Raw genomic sequence first — 19,027 nt, 5'->3', positions numbered from 1 at the left:
GCGCCACCCTAAGATGAAATGTTAAACTGAGACTTTCTGGAGGGTCTCAAACATTTTCCCAAACAAAGCATGGGTTTAGAACAGCTTTAAACAAAGCCAAGAGACTCATGGGATTCTTGGAAATACATTCCTGTGTGTGGGGACAGAAAAGAAGATAGCCGCTCATAGTACTGAGGGAAGTCCCCTTCCTCACCCTCTTCCCCCCAAGGACACTATCTCCGTTCAAAATCCTGGTTCCCTTCATTCTCTTGTAGACAAGCACCTTACTTAGCACTACAGCTCTCTGTCCAGGAATTCATAAATTAACACGGGTTTTAATTAAACCCCAGGTGAATGGGGAGTAATAAGATTTTTGAACCAACCGGCTTTGCTGCCTTGGAAATAAAAAGGTCTACGAGCCTTAGGTTCTGGTACAGGAAAAGGGCATCTTTCTCATTTCCATTTGAACACGATGAAAATCAAAATAAGACAAATGCCTTCAATGTGTACATATTTGAGGAAAAGGTAAGAGAAAATAAATACTGACGTCCGTGAATATTCAAAACGGCTATTCCAGACACTTAACATTAAAAATACATAAGCATTCGGGAGCCCAACGTTCTACCGAGCGTTACCAAGAATATTAGTAATTTTCCTTTCAAAAGAGGTTACAACAACACTTTAAAATTTCAAGAATGACTCATTGCTGTACACCAGAAAGTTTATATAAAAACTGTGGGAGCAAAAAATGACCCCGGATGAATTACACAGAGACCCTTTGAAGGTAATCCACAGGGCACGTTAACCATCTCTGAGGCTTAAGTGGTCTTCATTTGGAGCAAGAGGTTAGAGAAGTGGGTCTTCGCCTCCTAGGTGGGGACCCTAAAATCAAGCTGGCACTTCCAGGGGTCTTGACGACTGTCCCGAGCACACGGAAAAGTGCCCGGTTGACTGTATAGACCAAGAGATGGGGAAACCAGAGCATTCCTGCTGGCTATCACTGTCAGCCCTATGCCAGGACCACAGCTTAAAATAACCCAGCCACATTTTCTTCTGTGGCTCAACCCAGTCCCACAAGGGCCTCAGCATAGTCAAGCTGAAACTCTGAACAAGCAGCTGATTCACACACGCCCAGCCCAATTCTCCCTCTCCTTCCTTTCGTGCCAACAGGACAAAACCCCAAACTCCCTACAATCGGCTGAACCGACAGCAAATGCGCATTGGTCCCAAACAGGAATTTTTAATTTGTAAAGTGTATTCGTGTAATACTGGATGACACCGTGTGCATTATAAAACACGCGTAAGAAATTTAAAAATAAGAAAAGGAAGTATAAAAAGGTCTTCGAATATTGTGTTTTGTACCCCTGTGCCATAGTTTGCTAAACCCTGCTTTAGGTCATGGAGGCCCTACAAATCTCGGACTTCTTATGGGTGTCTGCTCCTGGACTAGGAGGTTCGATGTGCCTCAGCTCACACTCCAGACTTTCTTAGCTCAAGGGTCCTCTTTGGGGTCTGAGATTTGGCCTTGGGCTGTTCTCCCATCATCAGGTGCCAATGGAACTGGAAGAGATTAAATATGGCGGGCTTGGGAGTTGGTTAAGACTTGGGAGCGAGAGAAGGCGGCTATCGGCTCGTGGAGCTGAACACGTTGCTGTAAGCGTAAAACACACCAGATTTCCAAGACTTAGGACAAAAAAGGAGAATATAACAGATTTCGGTAATAATTTTTTTAATATTGCTTACATGTTGAAATGATAATACTTTAGCCACACTGGATTAAATAAGATACATTATTAATTTGACTCTTCCCTTTTACTTTTTTTCATGTGGCTACTAGAAAATTAAAAAGTACAAACGAGGCTCACGTTACACTCTTACAGGCCGGCAAAGACCTAAACGACCATTGTATACACAAATCACAGAACTGAGTGTCATGCACAACACTGACTGCTTTCCTTTTCAGACTGAAAGACTGCTGGACTGGGGCAAGGCTCGTTAGACAGTGCGTGAACTGATGCTGTAGTGCAGGGCTGCTAGGAGGGTGGGAGGCTGGCAGGGATGAGGGTGATCATGTACACATACCTGAAACACAGAGAAAATCCTTGATCTGGTATCTGTGGTTTGGCCATGTTGCTCGAATATTAAAAAAGACATAGTTACCAATCAACAAGGGTAAACGCTGGACCTCATTGCTAACTTAGAGGATGGAGTGTCTCAGACAGGAGGCGGGGGTTGGGGGGGGGGGGGCGGGCGCTGCTACCTTTGGGAAGAAGGGCACTGCCGTGCCAGTTAACAGCTTTTCAAAGGTTAATCCAGAATATCTTCCAAGTTGAAGATATCGGGGCAGTGCCGTAAATCAAGTTTTACTTGACTTAATAGAGAACATTTTATGCCCTCATTGGAGCTTTTGTTTTCTGATTTTTTAAAACTGAGACAGAATTCACATACTCTAAAATTCACTCTCTTTAAAAAGTGTAACTCGGGCCACCTGGGTGGCTCAGTTGGTGAAGTGTCCCATTTCAGCTCAGGTCGTCATCTTGTGGTTCATGGGTTTGAGCCCCACGTTGGGCTCTGTGCTGACGGCTCAGAGCCTGGAGCCCACTTCGGATTCTGTGTCTCCCTCTCTCCCTGTCCCTCCCCTGCTAACGCTCTGTCTCTCTCTGTCTCAAAAAATAAGCATTAAAAAAAATTTTTTTTTACAGCATAACTCGATGGCTTTTAGTATACTCACAGAATTGTGCAACTATGACCACTTACCTAGTACAGAACATTTTCATCACCTCAAAAAAGAACCCCTTTCCCCATAAGCAATCGCTGCCCAGTTCCCTGTCCCCAGACTCTGGCCTGGGGAAACAATCTACTTTGTTCCTACGGATATGCCTATTCTGGATATTTCCTATAATGAAATCCTATAGTATGTGGTCCTTTGTGGCTGGCTTCTTTTACGTAGCAAAATGTTTATTTACGAGGCTCATCTACATTACAGCAGGTCTCATATGTATCTTTATAACTTTTTATGGCTGAATAGTATTCCATCACACAGATATACCACATTTTGTGTATCTATTAATCTGCTGATTGACATTTGGGCTGTTCACACTTTGGGGCAATTATGAATAATGATATTATGAACATGTACAATTTTTTGAACATGTACAAATTTTTTTTTTGAACATGTACAAATTTTTGTGTGGACATGTCTTTTCAATTCTCTTGGGCATATATCTGGAAATGGAATTGCTGGGTGTGATCAATATTTTAAATACCTACTATTAAAACATTTTATCCACTAATTTGTGCAACGGCTGTTGCTTCACAAAGATTAAGGCAGAGGTTGCAAAGTGGAGTTTTGATTGGGTTTTCGTGTCCTTTCGTACTTCCTACCAGCTCTTTGATCCAGGTAGCTTTACCATTTACTTTTACCTGCTTGGCCTCTACAAGCATGTGAGTTTGTGATCTTTGCATTCAGAGTTTCTATTTTAGGGGCACCTGGGTGGCTCAGTCAGTTGAGGGTCCGACTTCAGCTCAGGTCATGATCTCACGGTTTGTGGGTTCGAGCCCCGTGTCAGGCTCTGTGCTGACAGCTCAGAGCCTGGAGCCTGCTTCGGATTCTGTATCTCCTTCTCTCTCTGCCCCTCCCCCACTCATGCACTGTCTCACTCTCTCAAAAATAAATCAATGTGAAAAAAAAAAAAAAAGAGTTTCTATTTTAGGGGTGCCTGGGTGGCTCAGTCGGGTAAGCATCTGACTTCGGCTCAGGTCATGATCTTGTGGTTCGTGAGTTTGAGCCCGATGTCGGGCTCTGGGCTGACAACTCAGAGCTTGGAGCCTGCTTCGTATCCCATGTCTCCCTCTCTCTCTCTCTCTCTGCCCCTCCCCCCCTTGCACTCTGTCTCTCTCCCTCTCTCTCAAAAATAAACATTACAAATTTTTTTTAAGAGTTTCCATTTTAATTGTGAATTCTACAAGAAGTCCAAGTTCTCATTGAAGAAACATTAAAAACTATCAGAACTGATTTATACCTTGCTTTCCCCCCAAATGTTCCTCGTTAGAAACCAAAAAACCAAAAACAACCCCCCTCCCCACCGTAACAACAAAAACTTCCCTAAACTGCTATGACAAAATGGGTGGGGGGGGCGGGGGTGGGTGGGTAGAAATCCCAAACAGGAAACCCCTCACAACCTAATGGGACGATCTCAACTTTAGTTCTAAAGGTAAAAGAAAGTTTGTTCACAAGGAAAGCAGTGCCTTCATACTGGAGCAGAATCTATGGTACTTTCCATGTGGATAATGGCGAATAAATCAGGAAGATACCTAAACGAAACAAGCACTCCCCTGACATCACTTCTTCTGAGTTGAATAGCATGTCCCACCATCCACCCAGGTGGTCAAGTCTGAGACACAGATGTCCTCCTCGACTCTTCCTTTCCCTCCAGCCCCTCCACTGAATCCAATGCTGGAGCTCTCATCTAACCTGTCCACTGTGCTCCCTTCCTGCCGCCACTCCCCTTGCTCAGGCCACCATAATCCCTCACGCAGCCTGTGGCGCCATACTGCTTCCTGTCTTACCACTCCCAACGGTAGCTACATTTAATTTCTATCACTTCCTGGAATGCATCATGTTATTCTTCGCTCCTGGGTCTTCAAACGCACGCCTTCCAAAGCCTGGAAATCTCTACAGAATAGGTCACAAGGCTAATTCTCAGTGGTAGCCAAGGTAGAATCTTAAAACATTTTTTGAACCTGATGTTCTTTCCTTCTTCGTATTTATCTTTCTCTTTGCTATCTTCCTTTATGTTAACTTGTAATGCCTAGAATAATCTCCAAACAATATCATCAAGCTGATAAGGTCAGCACGAATAATTTCTCTCCTTGTATTTACAGAAGGCTGTAACTCAATGAAGGCAGCATCCTTCAGTTGTATGTGAAGAACGCTCAACAGGCTAGAATCGTCTCCTGGGAAAAGAAATCTAAAAATTCAAATACGTGAGCAATAAAAAATATCTCGGGGGTGCCTTGGTGGCTCAGTTGGTTGAGTGTCTGACTCTTGGTTTCAGTTCAGGTCATGATCTCATGGTTGGGGGATCGAGCCCCACACTGGGCTCTGCTCTGACAATGTACAGCCTGCTTGGGATTCTTCCTCTCTCTCTCTCTGACCCTCCCTCACTCGTGCTCTCTCTCTCTCTCAAAATAAATAAATAAATAAAGTTAAAAAGATATTTTGGAGGGTACTGTAAGATTCTAGAAATCAAAGGGTGTGTATTGGAATTTAAACCTTTTACTCATCACCACAAACTCCTCTGTATCATCTCAGTCACAAGAAACAAAAATTCAAAGATCATACTAACTGGAAGTTGACTAAGAAAACAAGAATTGGAAAAAAGGGCTTATTTTGTGCATCCAATATTCTTGATACCCTTATCACCTATGGAAATTAAGTTGAACTTTTCTAAACTCCTTAATTTTTCAACCCCATGCAAAGAATTTTCCATCGAAACTAACTTGAGCCACAGCTCCCTGAATTTCAGTGGTGAGATGACGAAAATATTCTTGCCCCCAGCTGTTGTGGGGCCACTTTCAGAGAAGGCGAACTCTATGAAATTTCTCTCTTTGCCCACATGTTTTCTAAGACAGTAACTCTCAGGGACTTGAAACTCGGGCCACTCGGCCTGCCTTTTCGGTAACCATCCCTAAACAAACCGAACAAGATCATTACCCCGACTGATGGGTGAAATGTCAACTACACTTCCTGTGTACTTTTCAAAATGGGGTTTGGGAACGTCCCGGGGGACATGAAGCCAGAGGACGTGCACTGGCCTCAGGAAGGCCAGTAACACCCAGTGTTGGTGAGGGTGAAGGGAGACCAGAGTTCTCATTTACTGTTGATGTGACCGGAAAATGAGAATATTTATCATAATTTAAAGTGCAGACCCTCTGACCCAGCAATCCTACTTCTAAATGTTTATGTTTGCACAAATGTACACCCTGGCTGCCACCGCTGTCACCACCACACACACCCACACCCACACCCACACTTACTGTAAATCTCAATATTAGCTAAAGGTCTTTAATTAGGCTTAGCAATGTTATCCACATTCAGACAGTAACAAACACTGATCGATCATTAATGATGTTCAGTTAATGTTGTTAAGAATAGTTTTCATGTCTTCCAAGGTTAGGCATGAGCAGGAATTCAATGGCTACAGGTTACATGGGCATTAGTCTGGCTGCGGCTATACGGTGAAGGAAATAACGAAGTCCATTCTCCATAAGATCTGTCATGTTTGGTAAGAACTCTAAGCAAATTAGTAAGGCAGGTGTAGGCAAGAAAACTGATACTCATACCTCCTCCTCCAGAATGTCACAAGCCAAGTGGATGCGGGACACGTCTACTTGATGGGGTTCTGACTTTAACTTCCTGGATCGTAAACTCCACAGTTTGATACAGGAGTTGTCAAACCCCGCAGCAAGCAGCTTGCTGTCTGGGGAGATTTCCGCAGTGTTCAACAGCTGCTCTGTGTTATAGAAGGCATAGAAACAGATGGTAGTGAGGGAGGGAGGGCCGTCCTTGACGCGCTTAATGCTCTCCTGCAAGACCTCCAGGGCAGCCTCGTTCTGCAGGATAGGGGCGGGCATGTCGGCGGGCTCTAAGCCGTTGCCCTCGCTCCGGGAGGAGCCGCCGCTGGCGTAGAGCTGGTAATCTGTTCTCTTGGCAGGCTGCACGTCAAGATGGATATGCAAGGTGAGGACTTTGCACAGGGCGGTGTTGTTGTCACTTTGGAGGTAGCGGATAAGGTAGTTGTAGCTGTCTTCCTGGAGACGGACCACGTACTTGTTATCTAGGAATGCTCGAAGCTTGAAGTTAGACAGGATGTCCTGGATGGTTTGAGTGGTCTGTAGCTGCTCGATGACATCCTTCTGGCTAGCGTTCTGCAGAAACATCCCATGGAAGCGGCTGTAAAAACTTTCCACTGTGCTCTTAGGACTGTTCTGGACCAGGTTGAGATGGAGGTAGACAAAGAGAGGATAGAGGAGAGGCATCACTTCGTGGCTATGCTGGGAATCAGAATCTACAATGAAAAACAAAAAACAAAAAACGAGGGCTTTATCATCAGTGTAATTTCAAGGAATAATGGGACTCTCCCGGGGAGCCCACCATCACAGAACACTTTCTGGTCAGGACTATCGATTGACATAGAAGCCCAACGTGGAATTGTGGAAATTCAAAGCCTTTTGACTGAAGAAGGAAGAGCAGGGACTCTGAAGTCCAGCAAAACTGGGTCTGAGGTCGGCCACAAATCAGGACTTTGATGCCCAGAGAGGTTGAGTGACTTGCCTAAGTCCTCACGACACTTCAGGGGCTTGTGCCCAGGTCTTCGAGGTTCAGTGCTTTCCCTTCAATATCTGTTTCTCAAACTGGGGAGCGCAGACCTCTGAGGGTCCTTAGATATATTCTTGGGAGACTGTGAGTTCTTCACAGACACTTTTTAACTCGATGATGATTAAAAAAACAAAAAGCAAAAAAACCCGAACACAAGTGTATTCAGAATGGTCTGGATGGCCATTAAGCAAGTACTGACATACGATTTTAGTGCTCGATTTAATTTTGCGATTATTTCTGGCAGCCATCACCTAAAGTGATATCAGGGAGTACTTATTTTTGTGAGTTCATTACCGTGCCTCCCTACCCAGGCTGGCATGCCCTAACACTAAGATGACAACATCCATCCCTTGTTGTCCCATATCTGCCAGCGTAATCGTTTTGATTATGTTGACTACAAAATAAAACTTCTCTTTTGCAGTGGTAATTTACAGATGAGACATTTTCATGTCATTAAGGCTAAACCATTTACTAACTGGAGACTTTAACATCAGGAAGCTATGTGACAAAGGATGTTCAAAAAGTGTCCGGCTTTAAATGTCACAGGCAAACGAGAAAAGCCCTGAGGTGTATCTGACACCTACGTTCAGTGAGGGCAGAGTGAGCCATTGAAGGCACAAAGGTCGTTCAGCCAGAGGCCGGTGGGGGTGGCAGGACCTTACGCGGGGTGCAAGGGCCTCTGGGAAGCTGAGTGCAGACTAGCCTGTGTCACAGCCAGCGGCACCGTCCCCAACTCCACCTGGAGCGGCAAGTTAGTTCCGGCAAAATCCGTCCGATATATTCACTTGCTGTTAATGTGAACTTTAATGCTTTTGTGGTTTTGCTTGCACTTGATTTGTGAGTTTCGGTTTCATTCGGAAATACGGCAGCCATAAGGGTTTTATATCTAGTGTAATGTTGGCACATAAACAAACAAGTACCCAAATGCTTTAAGTCAGCATTTGCTGCTTCTGCTAGCATCTTTTTTTCCCCTCCGTGAAAAAGAATCCATTCATGGCTCAAAATCAGGAACATCGGAGAATCTTGCCTCCCTAATTTGATGACAAATGATACCAGCATGGTATCTCTACCCAACACCCTACTTCACTTTATCACAGGTGAATTAATTGTACAATACGTACAGTTTAGAATAAAGGCGTCCCTACTGCAAGACATGTTTAGAAAATGAACTGAAATTGCGACTGTCACCAGGCCGCTCTGGGCTCCTCCCGTCTCCAGCAGGCAAAGAAGGGAGTTGCAGTGCTGGCTGGGCCGGCTGATCCTGACTACCAAGGGGACACTGGACGGTCACTCCACAGTGGAGGAAAGGAAGGGTATGTCTGGACTACAGGAGATCCCTTAGGGCATCTCTTGGTCTCATTCTGTCCCTTGGTTAAGGGTAACGGAAAACTACAAAACTCTAATCGAGGCAGGTCCAGTAATGGCCCAAGGCTCTTCAGAAATGAAGGTATGGGTCATCCCATCCGGTAAAGACCCAGGACCAGCTGAGGGGTTCGCCGAAGGGAAAGAAAATACAGAACGGGTAGAAGAAGGTAGTTACCCACCAAGAATGAAATATGTGACCAGTTACAGAAATGAAGATTATTTATGTAACCCTCCCTATTTTGTTGTGAATATGTGTGTGTGTGTGTATATCTACCTATAGGCAAATATCTTTGTTTTCTTTCCTCTCTTATTCCCTTATCCTGTACACAAGTTACTCTGATTCTGTCTCAGAGTATTTAAGTATTGTTAACTTTATGCCATAGTATTTAAGTTTCAGGATATCAAGGAAAAGAGTAAATCACCTAAGGACTTTGTTTTTTCTTCTGGGGGAAGGATTAGTGCATTTTTCATTGTCCTCAGGAGAGCTGTATCATGTTAGGTGGAATAATGACCTTGTTAGTAATCTTTATTTGGAGAGTACGCTTTCAGGAGATGGGTACGGGTGCCAAGTTGACAGGGGTGGACTTGTGGTGGTGAATTTCGTGTCAACTTGGCTCGGTCATAATGCCCAGATACTTAGTTAAACATTATTCTGGATGGTTCTGTGAAGGTATTTTGTTTTTTAGACGCGACTAACGTTTAAGTCAGTAGACTCTGAGTAAAGCAGATTATCCTCCATAATGTGGGTGAGCCTCGTCCAATCAATTGAAGGCCTTATAAGAACAAAGACTGATCTCCCCGGAAGAGGGAAGTCTGCCAGGAGAAGAGGGAAATCTTTGTATTTGAACTGCAATGCTTCCCAGGGTATCCAGCCTGCCTGCCGGTTCTGTGGATTTTGGACTTGCTAGCCTCCAGAACTGCATGCACTGACTCCTTGAAACGTATCTCTCTGCACATATACCCTATCAGTTGTATTTCTATGGAGGGTCCAGATACGGACTTTGGTCTTTAATTCTTTTTTTTTTTTTTTTTTTAATGTTTATTCATTTTTGAGACACTGGAAGAGACAGAGCAGGAGCGGGGGAGGAGCAGAGAGAGAGAGAGACACACACACAATCCGAAGCAGGCTCCAGGCTCTGAGCTGTCAGCACAGAGCTCGGTGTGGGGCCTTGAACTCACGAACTGTGATATCATGACCTGAGCTGAAGTCGGATGCCTAACCGACTGAGCCACCCAGGCACCCCAATTCTTTAAATGCTTCTTCTGTAAATGCTGTAATTCTTTAGAAGAGCTCCCGAAAATTTTTTCTTTAGAAGCTGTAATTTTTTTTAAATTCTTGTAGGTCTATTTACTTTCGAGAGAGCAAGCGAGCGCGAGCGGGGGAGGGGCAGAGAGCGCAGGAGACACAGAATCCAAAGCAGGCTCCAGGCTCCGAGCTGTCAGCACAGAGCCCGACGCGGGGCTCGAACACACAAACTGTGGATCTTGACCTGAGCCGAAGCCAGACACTTAACCAACTAAGCCACCCAGGTGCCCCTAAATGCTGTAGTTCTTTAGAAGAGCTCTGGAAAATTTTTTTCCCCAAAATACTAATGAAAAAACCAAAACCAAAACAGCTCAATCCTTATCAATTGGACTTCCAATATACGATGGGGATGAAGAATTGTTTGCAATTCCTTAAAATCTTAGTTTCAGGCTTCCTTTTCAAAATGAGAGGCATTTTAGTTTGATAAGCTTATAGAAAGAACCTAGCCAGCAAGAAACAGGGCTGCACTGCTTCAAAACTGACTGAAATTCACTGCTGTTTCAGCTCAGTTTCAAAATTGCTTAGCTGTTCTCTCTTGTCTGAAGAGAACCGGTCAGGTATAAAATAACATTTTGATCAACATACTCATTATGTGGAACAAGGTGAGACCCACATGATCAATCTTGTTTCCTTGCCATCATAACACGCACTTTGGATTCTGCTCGAAGGGGACCCACTTAAAATAGATTTTTTCTAATCTCAGAAGGAGCATATCCTCCGAAAAGCGCGATTTTCTTTCCTCCCATCCGTCTACCCGCCGGCTACGTAACAAATGCCTACTTGGAGCCACATTCCTCTGGTGGGAAAGAAGAGGAAGCTTTTCATGGAGTTTGCAGCAATCAGCAGCGAAAAGGACACGAGGTTAAGTGAAAACCGAGCTTGTCAGTCCCTGTCCTCCTGCCCGTCTCTGTGTGGTCTGACCCCACTACGTGGCACCCCGGCCTCTACTCTGAAACACCACACTGCCCAGCTTGACTTCTCACCTCCCTCCCTCCTGGGCTTCGCTTCTCCCTCGTGTTCCTCAAATGCTCATTTCACTTTCAGGAGTGAACACGGAGTGTGTGTTTCCTGTGACCCAGGCACCTGACATCCGTCATTGTGTCTAAGGGTCACGGCTGGCCCCAGATTCACACCTGGACCGAATGGTTCCAAAGCCTCTGCTCTTCCTACCGTGCCTCCTGAAGAAAAGGGCCCACAGCAGTAGGTGAGCTCCCAGAATCTCTCGCCCAGAGATAACTTACGGAGGAAAAAACACTCCGGGTGCTCCAGCCTGAGAGGCTCTTATTTTCCTACAGTCTTCGAGATTTATCATCTCTTAAAACTGGAATTTGTACCTCCGTGAAGCTGATGCTGAGTTCTTTATCACAAGTCTGTATCTTCTCTTAAATACTAGCCTCGGTTTCCTACTGCAGTCTATACCATGGGAGGCCACGATCATCATGATGTACAAGGCACAACCTGACTTATTTCTGCCCAATGTAGCTTAAGCCCTGGTTTGTCACAGAGGTCGAGTCATCCTCCTTTGATCTTGAGCCTTGGAGAGACTACCTTGGAAATTTAATTATGAGATCCAGACCCTGTTTTCCCTTTTCACACCTCCGCTGAGTTCTGGTCCTTACTCACCTCCCTTCGCAAGCCAAGTACTGCAGAGGACTTCAGGCTGGCCTCTGTGCCATCCCACTTGCAAACCCCGTCACCAACTGCCTTTAGACTAACACTCCTGTTGGTTGTCTCCGCCAGGAGACAGGAAGAGGCTCACGCTTCCAGGCCCAGTGGTCAGGTCTCTCCTCAGCCTGGCTCCAGGGTGTCTGGCTTTCCCTGCAATCGGAAAGCCCTGTTCTCAACCAAGCTCGTTTTCTCCCTGCTCCTAGAGGGGAAAAGTGCCATCTGTATTCTCTTGTTCCTATCTTTTCCCCACACCCCGGATCCTCCTCCTCCTTCTCCTCCTCCTCTTCCACTGTTTACTGAAATCCAACCCACCTTCCAAATGCTAACTTAAATTCTACCCCCTACTCAGGAAGGCCTTCTCGACTACCCCAACCAACGTTCACCTTTCTTTCAGAATGCGATTCCTAGACGTACAAAATTCAACACTGATTTCACGCTGGCTTGTGAAAATTCTTCCACTATATTTGAACTTTATTTAAAAACTTTTAGTTTTAGACTTCTGTGGTTAGGATTGCTTCTTACTTAGATTCATTACTATATCTTACACTTTATTTCGGTGCTCAGGAAACACTTGCTGATTTGACTTGGTTGACTACTCTTCAGAGGCCTGAGGGTATGCAAAAATGTCTCAGGAAAAGCAGTCTGTAAAAACACACGACAAAACATATATTCACCCCCTCCACATAACCTGTGCCCAGTGGATTCAGGAATTATAGGTAAAATAACAGACAACTTCCTCAGTTTTGAAACAAGACAAAGGAGAGGGTTAGTAGATTACAATTTACTGCAATGTAAAGTTCTGGCTGAAGGAAATTATGAGATGAGAATAAAGAAGATACCACGTATTAGGAAAAAACCAGCATCCTCAAATACAAGGAGTCAACATTTACTCCATGTTAAGAGTTTGAGCAGGTATATATATATATTTTTTTAATCTTTATTTTTGAGAGAGAGACAGCATGTAAGCAGGGGAGGAGCAGAGAGAGAGGGAGACACAGGATCTGAAGCAGGCTCCAGGCTCTGAACTAGCTGTCAGCACAGAGCCTGACGCGGGGCTCAAACTCACGAACTGTGAGATCATGACCTGAGCCAAAGTCGGACACTCAACCGACTGAGCCACCCAGGCGCCCCGCAAATATTTAAGAATAACATCAAGAGCCCAAAGAAATAAACTGAAGCAGAAAACTTTGCACCAGGGTAAATCACATCAGTGAGCAATTAAATGTATTAATCATTCTCCATTGCAAGAAGTAACCACAGTTCTGTATCATAAAATTATTCCAATGAGCCTGCCATATCTATGCTTCATTGATTTAAAAACGTAAGCAAGGGGCGCCTGGGTGGCGCAGTCGGTTAAGCGTCCGACTTCAGCCAGGTCACGATCTCGCGGTCCGTGAGTTCGAGCCCCGCGTCGGGCTCTGGGCTGATGGCTCAGAGCCTGGAGCCTGTTTCCGATTCTGTGTCTCCCTCTCTCTCTGCCCCTCCCCCGTTCATGCTCTGTCTCTCTCTGTCCCAAAAATAAATAAACGTTGAAAAAAAAATTAAAAAAAAAAAAAAAAGTAAGCAAAAATCTATACAGTATCACTACAGTCACGAGTGTCATGCATAATGGAAATAAGTCGTATCTATGACAAGAGTCATCTCACGGGGTGAGTACAGGGAAGGCATCACTACTGTAATGATGATACATTGGGGCTTTATGCTTTTGTCTGTCTCCCTCATTAGACGGTGGGCTCCACATCAATACTCTCTATTGCAATACCACTGCTTAACATAAATATCGGCTGAATGGATCAAAGAGAAAGGCTGAGAAGAGTTAGGCATTCCCTTCCAAACCAGCTTTCCCACCAATAGCACAGAGAGACAAATCTACCGTGGAGAGAGAAATAGAGCCCTATTTTAAAAACAGAGTAAAACGTCTTTCTAAAGACTGAATTAAAAATTTTGAAATACTACTTTAAGCCTCCAAAGCGAATGCCAATGATTAAATTATCTCCGAGTTCTTGCTTACCTCTGAATGAAATCCTTATAAATTCAATTTTGTTTTTTTTTTTTTTTTTAATCCTTACTGGAGACAGAGAGCAGCTGATTGCTGTTCTGAGATATTTAACATTCATATGATATGAGGATATTAATGGAATTTCTTTCTTTTCAGTTTAAACATAATAGACTCTTTTTACTAAACCTTTAAGTTTCATGACTTTTTCATTTTTGTTACCATTTAAAAGACTATACTTCTGAATTCCATCAATCAACAACTCTGAGGCTGATAAGATAACCCGCTCTAAGGTTTTATTTCGTAACGTTTATTCCCTGTAACATTTTGGTCATTTTCCCCAACCACAGGACACAGGAAATATGGAATCTCTCCTTTAAAATACAAACTATTAAAGGTCAAGTAAAATCAGGACAACCCTAAGTGAAATAAAACTAGATGTATTATTTTGGTTTATAACTGATTGCATTATATGCATCTTTACCATTAAAGATTATTATTGAGGATTTTTCAAATAAAAAAAAAGAAAACAACCTCAAAGAGTTTTAACTACATTTACTATTAACCATTTTACCTGCCAGTTACTCTCAATCCTTTGAGGGCAGAGAGTTTTGTATTTCTTGTACTTCAAGGTATCATGTAGGAAGAAAGTACTCAAGAAAGTTTGGTTAATAACCTGAATCAAGCTGGTCTCCCTCACTGCAATAATCTTTCCAACATTAAAAGTATAATCAGTCATCTTAGGACTGGATGGATGAGAACACTTGGTTATACCTTTGAATCACTTTTTCTTAAAAAAAAAATTTTTTTTAATGTTTATTTATTTTTGAGAGAGAGAGAGAGAGAGAGAGAGAGACAGACAGACAGACAGACAGCATGAGTCGGGGAGGAGCAGAGAGAGAGGGAGACACAGAGTCCGAAGCAGGCTCCAGGCTCTGAGCTGTCAGCACAGAGCCTGGTGCAGGGCTCGAACCCACGAACTGTGAGATCATGACCTGAGTCGAAGTTGGACGCTTAACCGACCGAGCCACCCAGGGGCCCCTTGAATCGCCTTTACTATTTCAAATACAAGGAAACCAGAGCCCCAGAGAGGCCAAGCAACTCCATTTTTTTTTTTTTAAGTGATTAATTTAAAAAGTCATACAGGGAGTTAACAGAACTGATTGGAACTCGTATCTACTGATTTTGCATTCTAGTGGTCATTACACCACCCATGAATGGTCTAAATTACTTCTAATTTTTTATCTTGCTGATTCATGAGAACAACAGCCTTGGGGAAATAAGGGGAAATAAGGGGAAATAAGGGGAAAAGCTCATCCTGAGATGTGCTATATTAGTAACAGCAATTTCAATGTACATTTCAAATTCTCTACATTTAAGTATGTTTCTCTACACGGCTGATTGAGCTTTTGCTGTTTCAACCCAAGTTCTAGTCACTCTGCTGACAGCCACAGATAAAACGGTGAACAAAACATCTGGAGCCCTGGTTCTTGCACACTTTAACCTTGCGATTTAAGTCTCTTACGAATTCCAATAGATTGTAATACTGAGTACAAGGGCTGTGCGAAACCACCTTGGAATCTCTACTATGTACACCATACCTGGAATATACTAGGTTCTGAGGGAAATGTGCATGATTCTTTCTTGATAAGAAGTAGCTCCTAGTGCTGAGTACTTACCAGTGAGAAAATTCCGTAGTCGTCCAAACTGTACTTCATATTGCTGGGGCTCTGCCTGGCAAGGGGCTGCGGACACGATGTTGGCACAACCGGATTCGGATTGGACTAAGGCGGAAAAGATACACGAGATGGAGATGGGAAACACAATTATTAATCCAATATGTGGCAGGATGGATGGACGAGGGTGTTGAGTACGCATCAGTAGCAATGGGCATTTCAGTACGTTTTCAAAGTATGCTGGGACTTCTGGTTAAATATGACCAAGTGATGACACCTATGTATCTCCTCTCCTTCCTGATACCCAAAATAGAATGACAGTGGAGGAATGAAAAGGTATAAAGCACAGAGAAAGGTGAGTGAGAGGACAGGTCCATAAATTCATGAGAGACCTAGCTGAAAGCATCTGACCCCATGTTCTGACATCCCACAAGGAGGTACCTTGGTGTGGGTCTATTTTCAACCATCGTGATGAACACTTAGTGGGCCCTTTCAATTAAAATTCATGTCTCCTGGTTCTTTTTTCTTTTTTTTTAATGTTTATTTATTTTTGAAAGAAAGAGAGCAAGCGGGGGTGGGGCAGAGAGAGGAGAGGGACAGAGGATCTGAAGCAGGATCTGTGCTAACAGCAGAGAGCCCGATGCGGGGCTTGAACTGTGAGATTATGATCTGAGCCAAAGTCAGACACTTAACCGACTGAGCCATCCAGGTGGCCCCTCACGTCTCTTGGTTCTGAGAAATTGTGTGATTCCGTTTTCTTTCTGGGACCCCTACTATTTCTTTCTTCTTCCACCCCCCCTCCTTTTAAGTAAGCACCAGGCCCAACGTGGGGCTCAAACGAACGACCCCGAGATCAAGAGTCACACGCTGTACCAACTGAGCCAGCTATGCACCCCTGGAAACCCTACGATTTCAAGGTTAGATCTCGCTTCCTCAACTTTCCGCCTTCCTACTGATTTTTCATTTTTACTACCCTGTAGTTAAATGTATCAAATTTCTTGCTGTTCTCTGAATGTTCTTTGTTTTTGAAAAATAGCATTCTCTTCTTGTTTCGAGGCGATCATTGAAGGTATTTTTGAAGTTTTCTTCTCTCAGCTGTCTGCTTCATCCAAATTGCTTCTCACGGTTTCTTTCCACATCTCCTTTTCACAGAGGGTATGGTAGGTTCTTTCATGGCTGAAAGTGAGGCCCTATAGAGCTGACAGAAACTTCGTATGCTTATCACCCAGCATGACTTGGATGTGCTATTTGCCAATGTCAATGTCTTTGTAGGTCTTCTGTCTTGGGCAGGTCAGATTCACCAGGGAAGAATCTGTAATCACCTTCCTGAAGGATATGTGACTGGCTACTAGTATTCTGGGCAACAGAATGTGGGCAAGAAGGCTGGAGTCTTAAATTCTTTTTTTTTTTTTTTTTTAATGTTTGTTTATTTTTGAGAGAGAGAGAGAAACGGAGCATGAGTGGGGGAGGGGCAGAGAGTGAGGGACACAGAAGCGGAAGCAGGCTCCAGGCTCTGAGCTGTCAGCACAGAGCCCGATGCGGGGCTCGAACCCATGAACCACGACATCATGCCCTGAGCCAAAGTCGGATGCTTAAAACCAACTGAGCCATCCAGGCGCCCCAAGAAGGCTGGAGTCTTAATATTCAGTACGTAGACATGACCTTAGTCTCCATGCTATGAATTTATGCTTCCTAAGAAGAAAAACGACATTCCCTCACCCTTTCTGTGGGAGGAGGGAGACACTGGGGAAAGGTGGCTGGGGGCTGTGGGAGCCATCGTTAATAATCTGGCTGAAACATTAACAGATTTCAGAAGATGGAATATAATGTAGGGGCGGAATCTAATGCAGCGGGTCTGAAGCAGCCACAACATAAAATGTACAGGGAGGGGGTACGGATGAGAAGTCAGTGTGCCCCACTGGAACTCAGAGCGACAGCCTAAAGCAGGAGACTGTGCTGCACAGGGAAGAAGGGGACTCCTTTCTGTCCTCCCTGAGGCTCCCCACTTGAGTCAACCAGTCACCAAGTCCTATAGTTTCCTCAAATCTTTCCTCTCCTCTCCACTGTTACCGCGTCCTTAACTCAGGTCGTCCTCGCTTTTCACTGGATTATTCTGTGGCCTTGTAAGTGGTTTCCCTGGTTCTACTCTGGGCCTTCCCCAAACACCACAGCCACCAAAGTGATCTTTCCATAATTCGCATTTGAGAATTTAGATACCCTCCTTCCACTGGTCCCTGGTGAGCTCCTCATGGTTCTTTTGAAACCTAGCTCACCCCTTCTATTTACTAACCCCTGACTGTATGCTGGGAACCACGAGACCTTTTTAATTAATTAATTTTTAAGGGGGGGGAGAGAGAGAGAGAGAGAGAGCGAGCGTGAGTGCACATATGTGAGTGGGGGAGGGGCAGAGGAAGAGGGAGAAAGAATCTTAAGTAGGCTCCATGTCTGGTGTGGAGCCTGATGCGGGGCTTGATCTCATGATGGTGAGACCATGACCTGAGCTGAAATCGAGAGTCAGATGCTTAACTGAGCCGCTCGGGTGCCCCAACCATGAGACGTTTGGGAAGCAATCCTTGACCTGCTAGGCTAATTGAGACGACCATCGTCTTTGTCCCTACAGAACCTGAGGCATTCCCCCTTTGCGGAACTTACTACATCATACCCTCCTATCATCAGTGATTTATCTGCCTCATTTCCTGGCTACAATGTTAAGCTCTTTAGGAGCTAGGATCAAACCTTAGTTATCTCTAGGACTTTTCAGCACCTGGAAATAGCAGATATTCAATAGGTGGTCTGCTGAATGAAGACATAATATTATTCAGATTGCTCAACTGACAGAAAGACCTCGGACAAAATCTTAGGATGATCACATTTCATGTTTCTCACATTTCCTGGTGGTTTTCCAGGGACAACAGAGACCTTCCGAGGAAGCCATTATGTCTTAACTAAGGCAACTAAGAGTCATGTTCTGGAAGTCTGTGTAATAGCTGTTGCTTCTATCTTCTACCAACAACTGCAGAGAATTCCTGTTCCCAGGTTCTAATGAACACAGGGCAGCCGGAGATGATTAATGCACACCAAGGGCTATGATGGCAAGTTTACAAGGAATTACTCTGGCGCTATAAACTGGCCATCCTGCTAGAAATAATAAGGCATTTAGTAATTTATTCCACGTCTGTCATCTGGCTCCGTTCTTGTCGAGGGTAACCCAGTCCGAAAGAAAGGAAGAACGGAGTGGATTTGATGCTGAGGAACAGGAAGGCACATGCCTGACTGGGCTACTTCTACGGTCTCAGGGGGGAGTCAGGAACCACCCCTTTGAGGACACCCTCAGGTTTTTACTGTCCCGTCATTCTTCCTCTACAGCAATGGCAACATACCCTAAGAGCACGCAGGGTCTGGCTTCATGATTTTGGAGGTAATACAGGGAGGCAGAGGGAGCTGCTGCTACCAGTATGGAGGCTGAAACCACTAAGGGAAGGAGGAGGTGGAGGCAGATACTCAGAAGAGCAGAACGAAATGCAAGAATAAAAAAGAGAAGAGTCCAGTCTGAGCAGATAAGAGGAATCAGGGCTGTGCTGGAGAAGTCACTGCAACGTCGAACTCCACCTGCAGCCGTTAAAGGGCACAGTCACCCTAAAAACACTGCAGCCATT

General features: G+C 44.4%; 1 protein-coding gene across 6 annotated transcripts in view; it reads right to left on the bottom strand.

The window, feature by feature from the left end:
* TAF5L (TATA-box binding protein associated factor 5 like) overlaps positions 1-19,027 on the bottom strand; it is a 33,231-nt gene that overhangs the window by 3,259 nt on the left and 10,945 nt on the right. For 5 of the 6 annotated variants that reach the window (XM_045437415.1, XM_045437420.1, XM_045437418.1 and 2 more), the window contains exons 3-4: positions 15,375-15,479; positions 6,325-7,049 (exon numbers count right to left, since the gene is read on the bottom strand). In XM_045437415.1, the coding sequence (XP_045293371.1) occupies positions 6,325-7,049; positions 15,375-15,479 (830 nt within the window). Of the gene's footprint in view, positions 1-6,030; positions 7,050-15,374; positions 15,480-19,027 lie in introns of those variants that run through there. The other variant, XM_045437421.1, reaches the window with a different exon arrangement.

This window comes from Leopardus geoffroyi, chromosome D2, assembly GCF_018350155.1.
Source record: "Leopardus geoffroyi isolate Oge1 chromosome D2, O.geoffroyi_Oge1_pat1.0, whole genome shotgun sequence".
Lineage (NCBI taxonomy): Eukaryota > Metazoa > Chordata > Mammalia > Carnivora > Felidae > Leopardus > Leopardus geoffroyi.
This window is presented reverse-complemented; position numbering and strand designations above follow the sequence as displayed.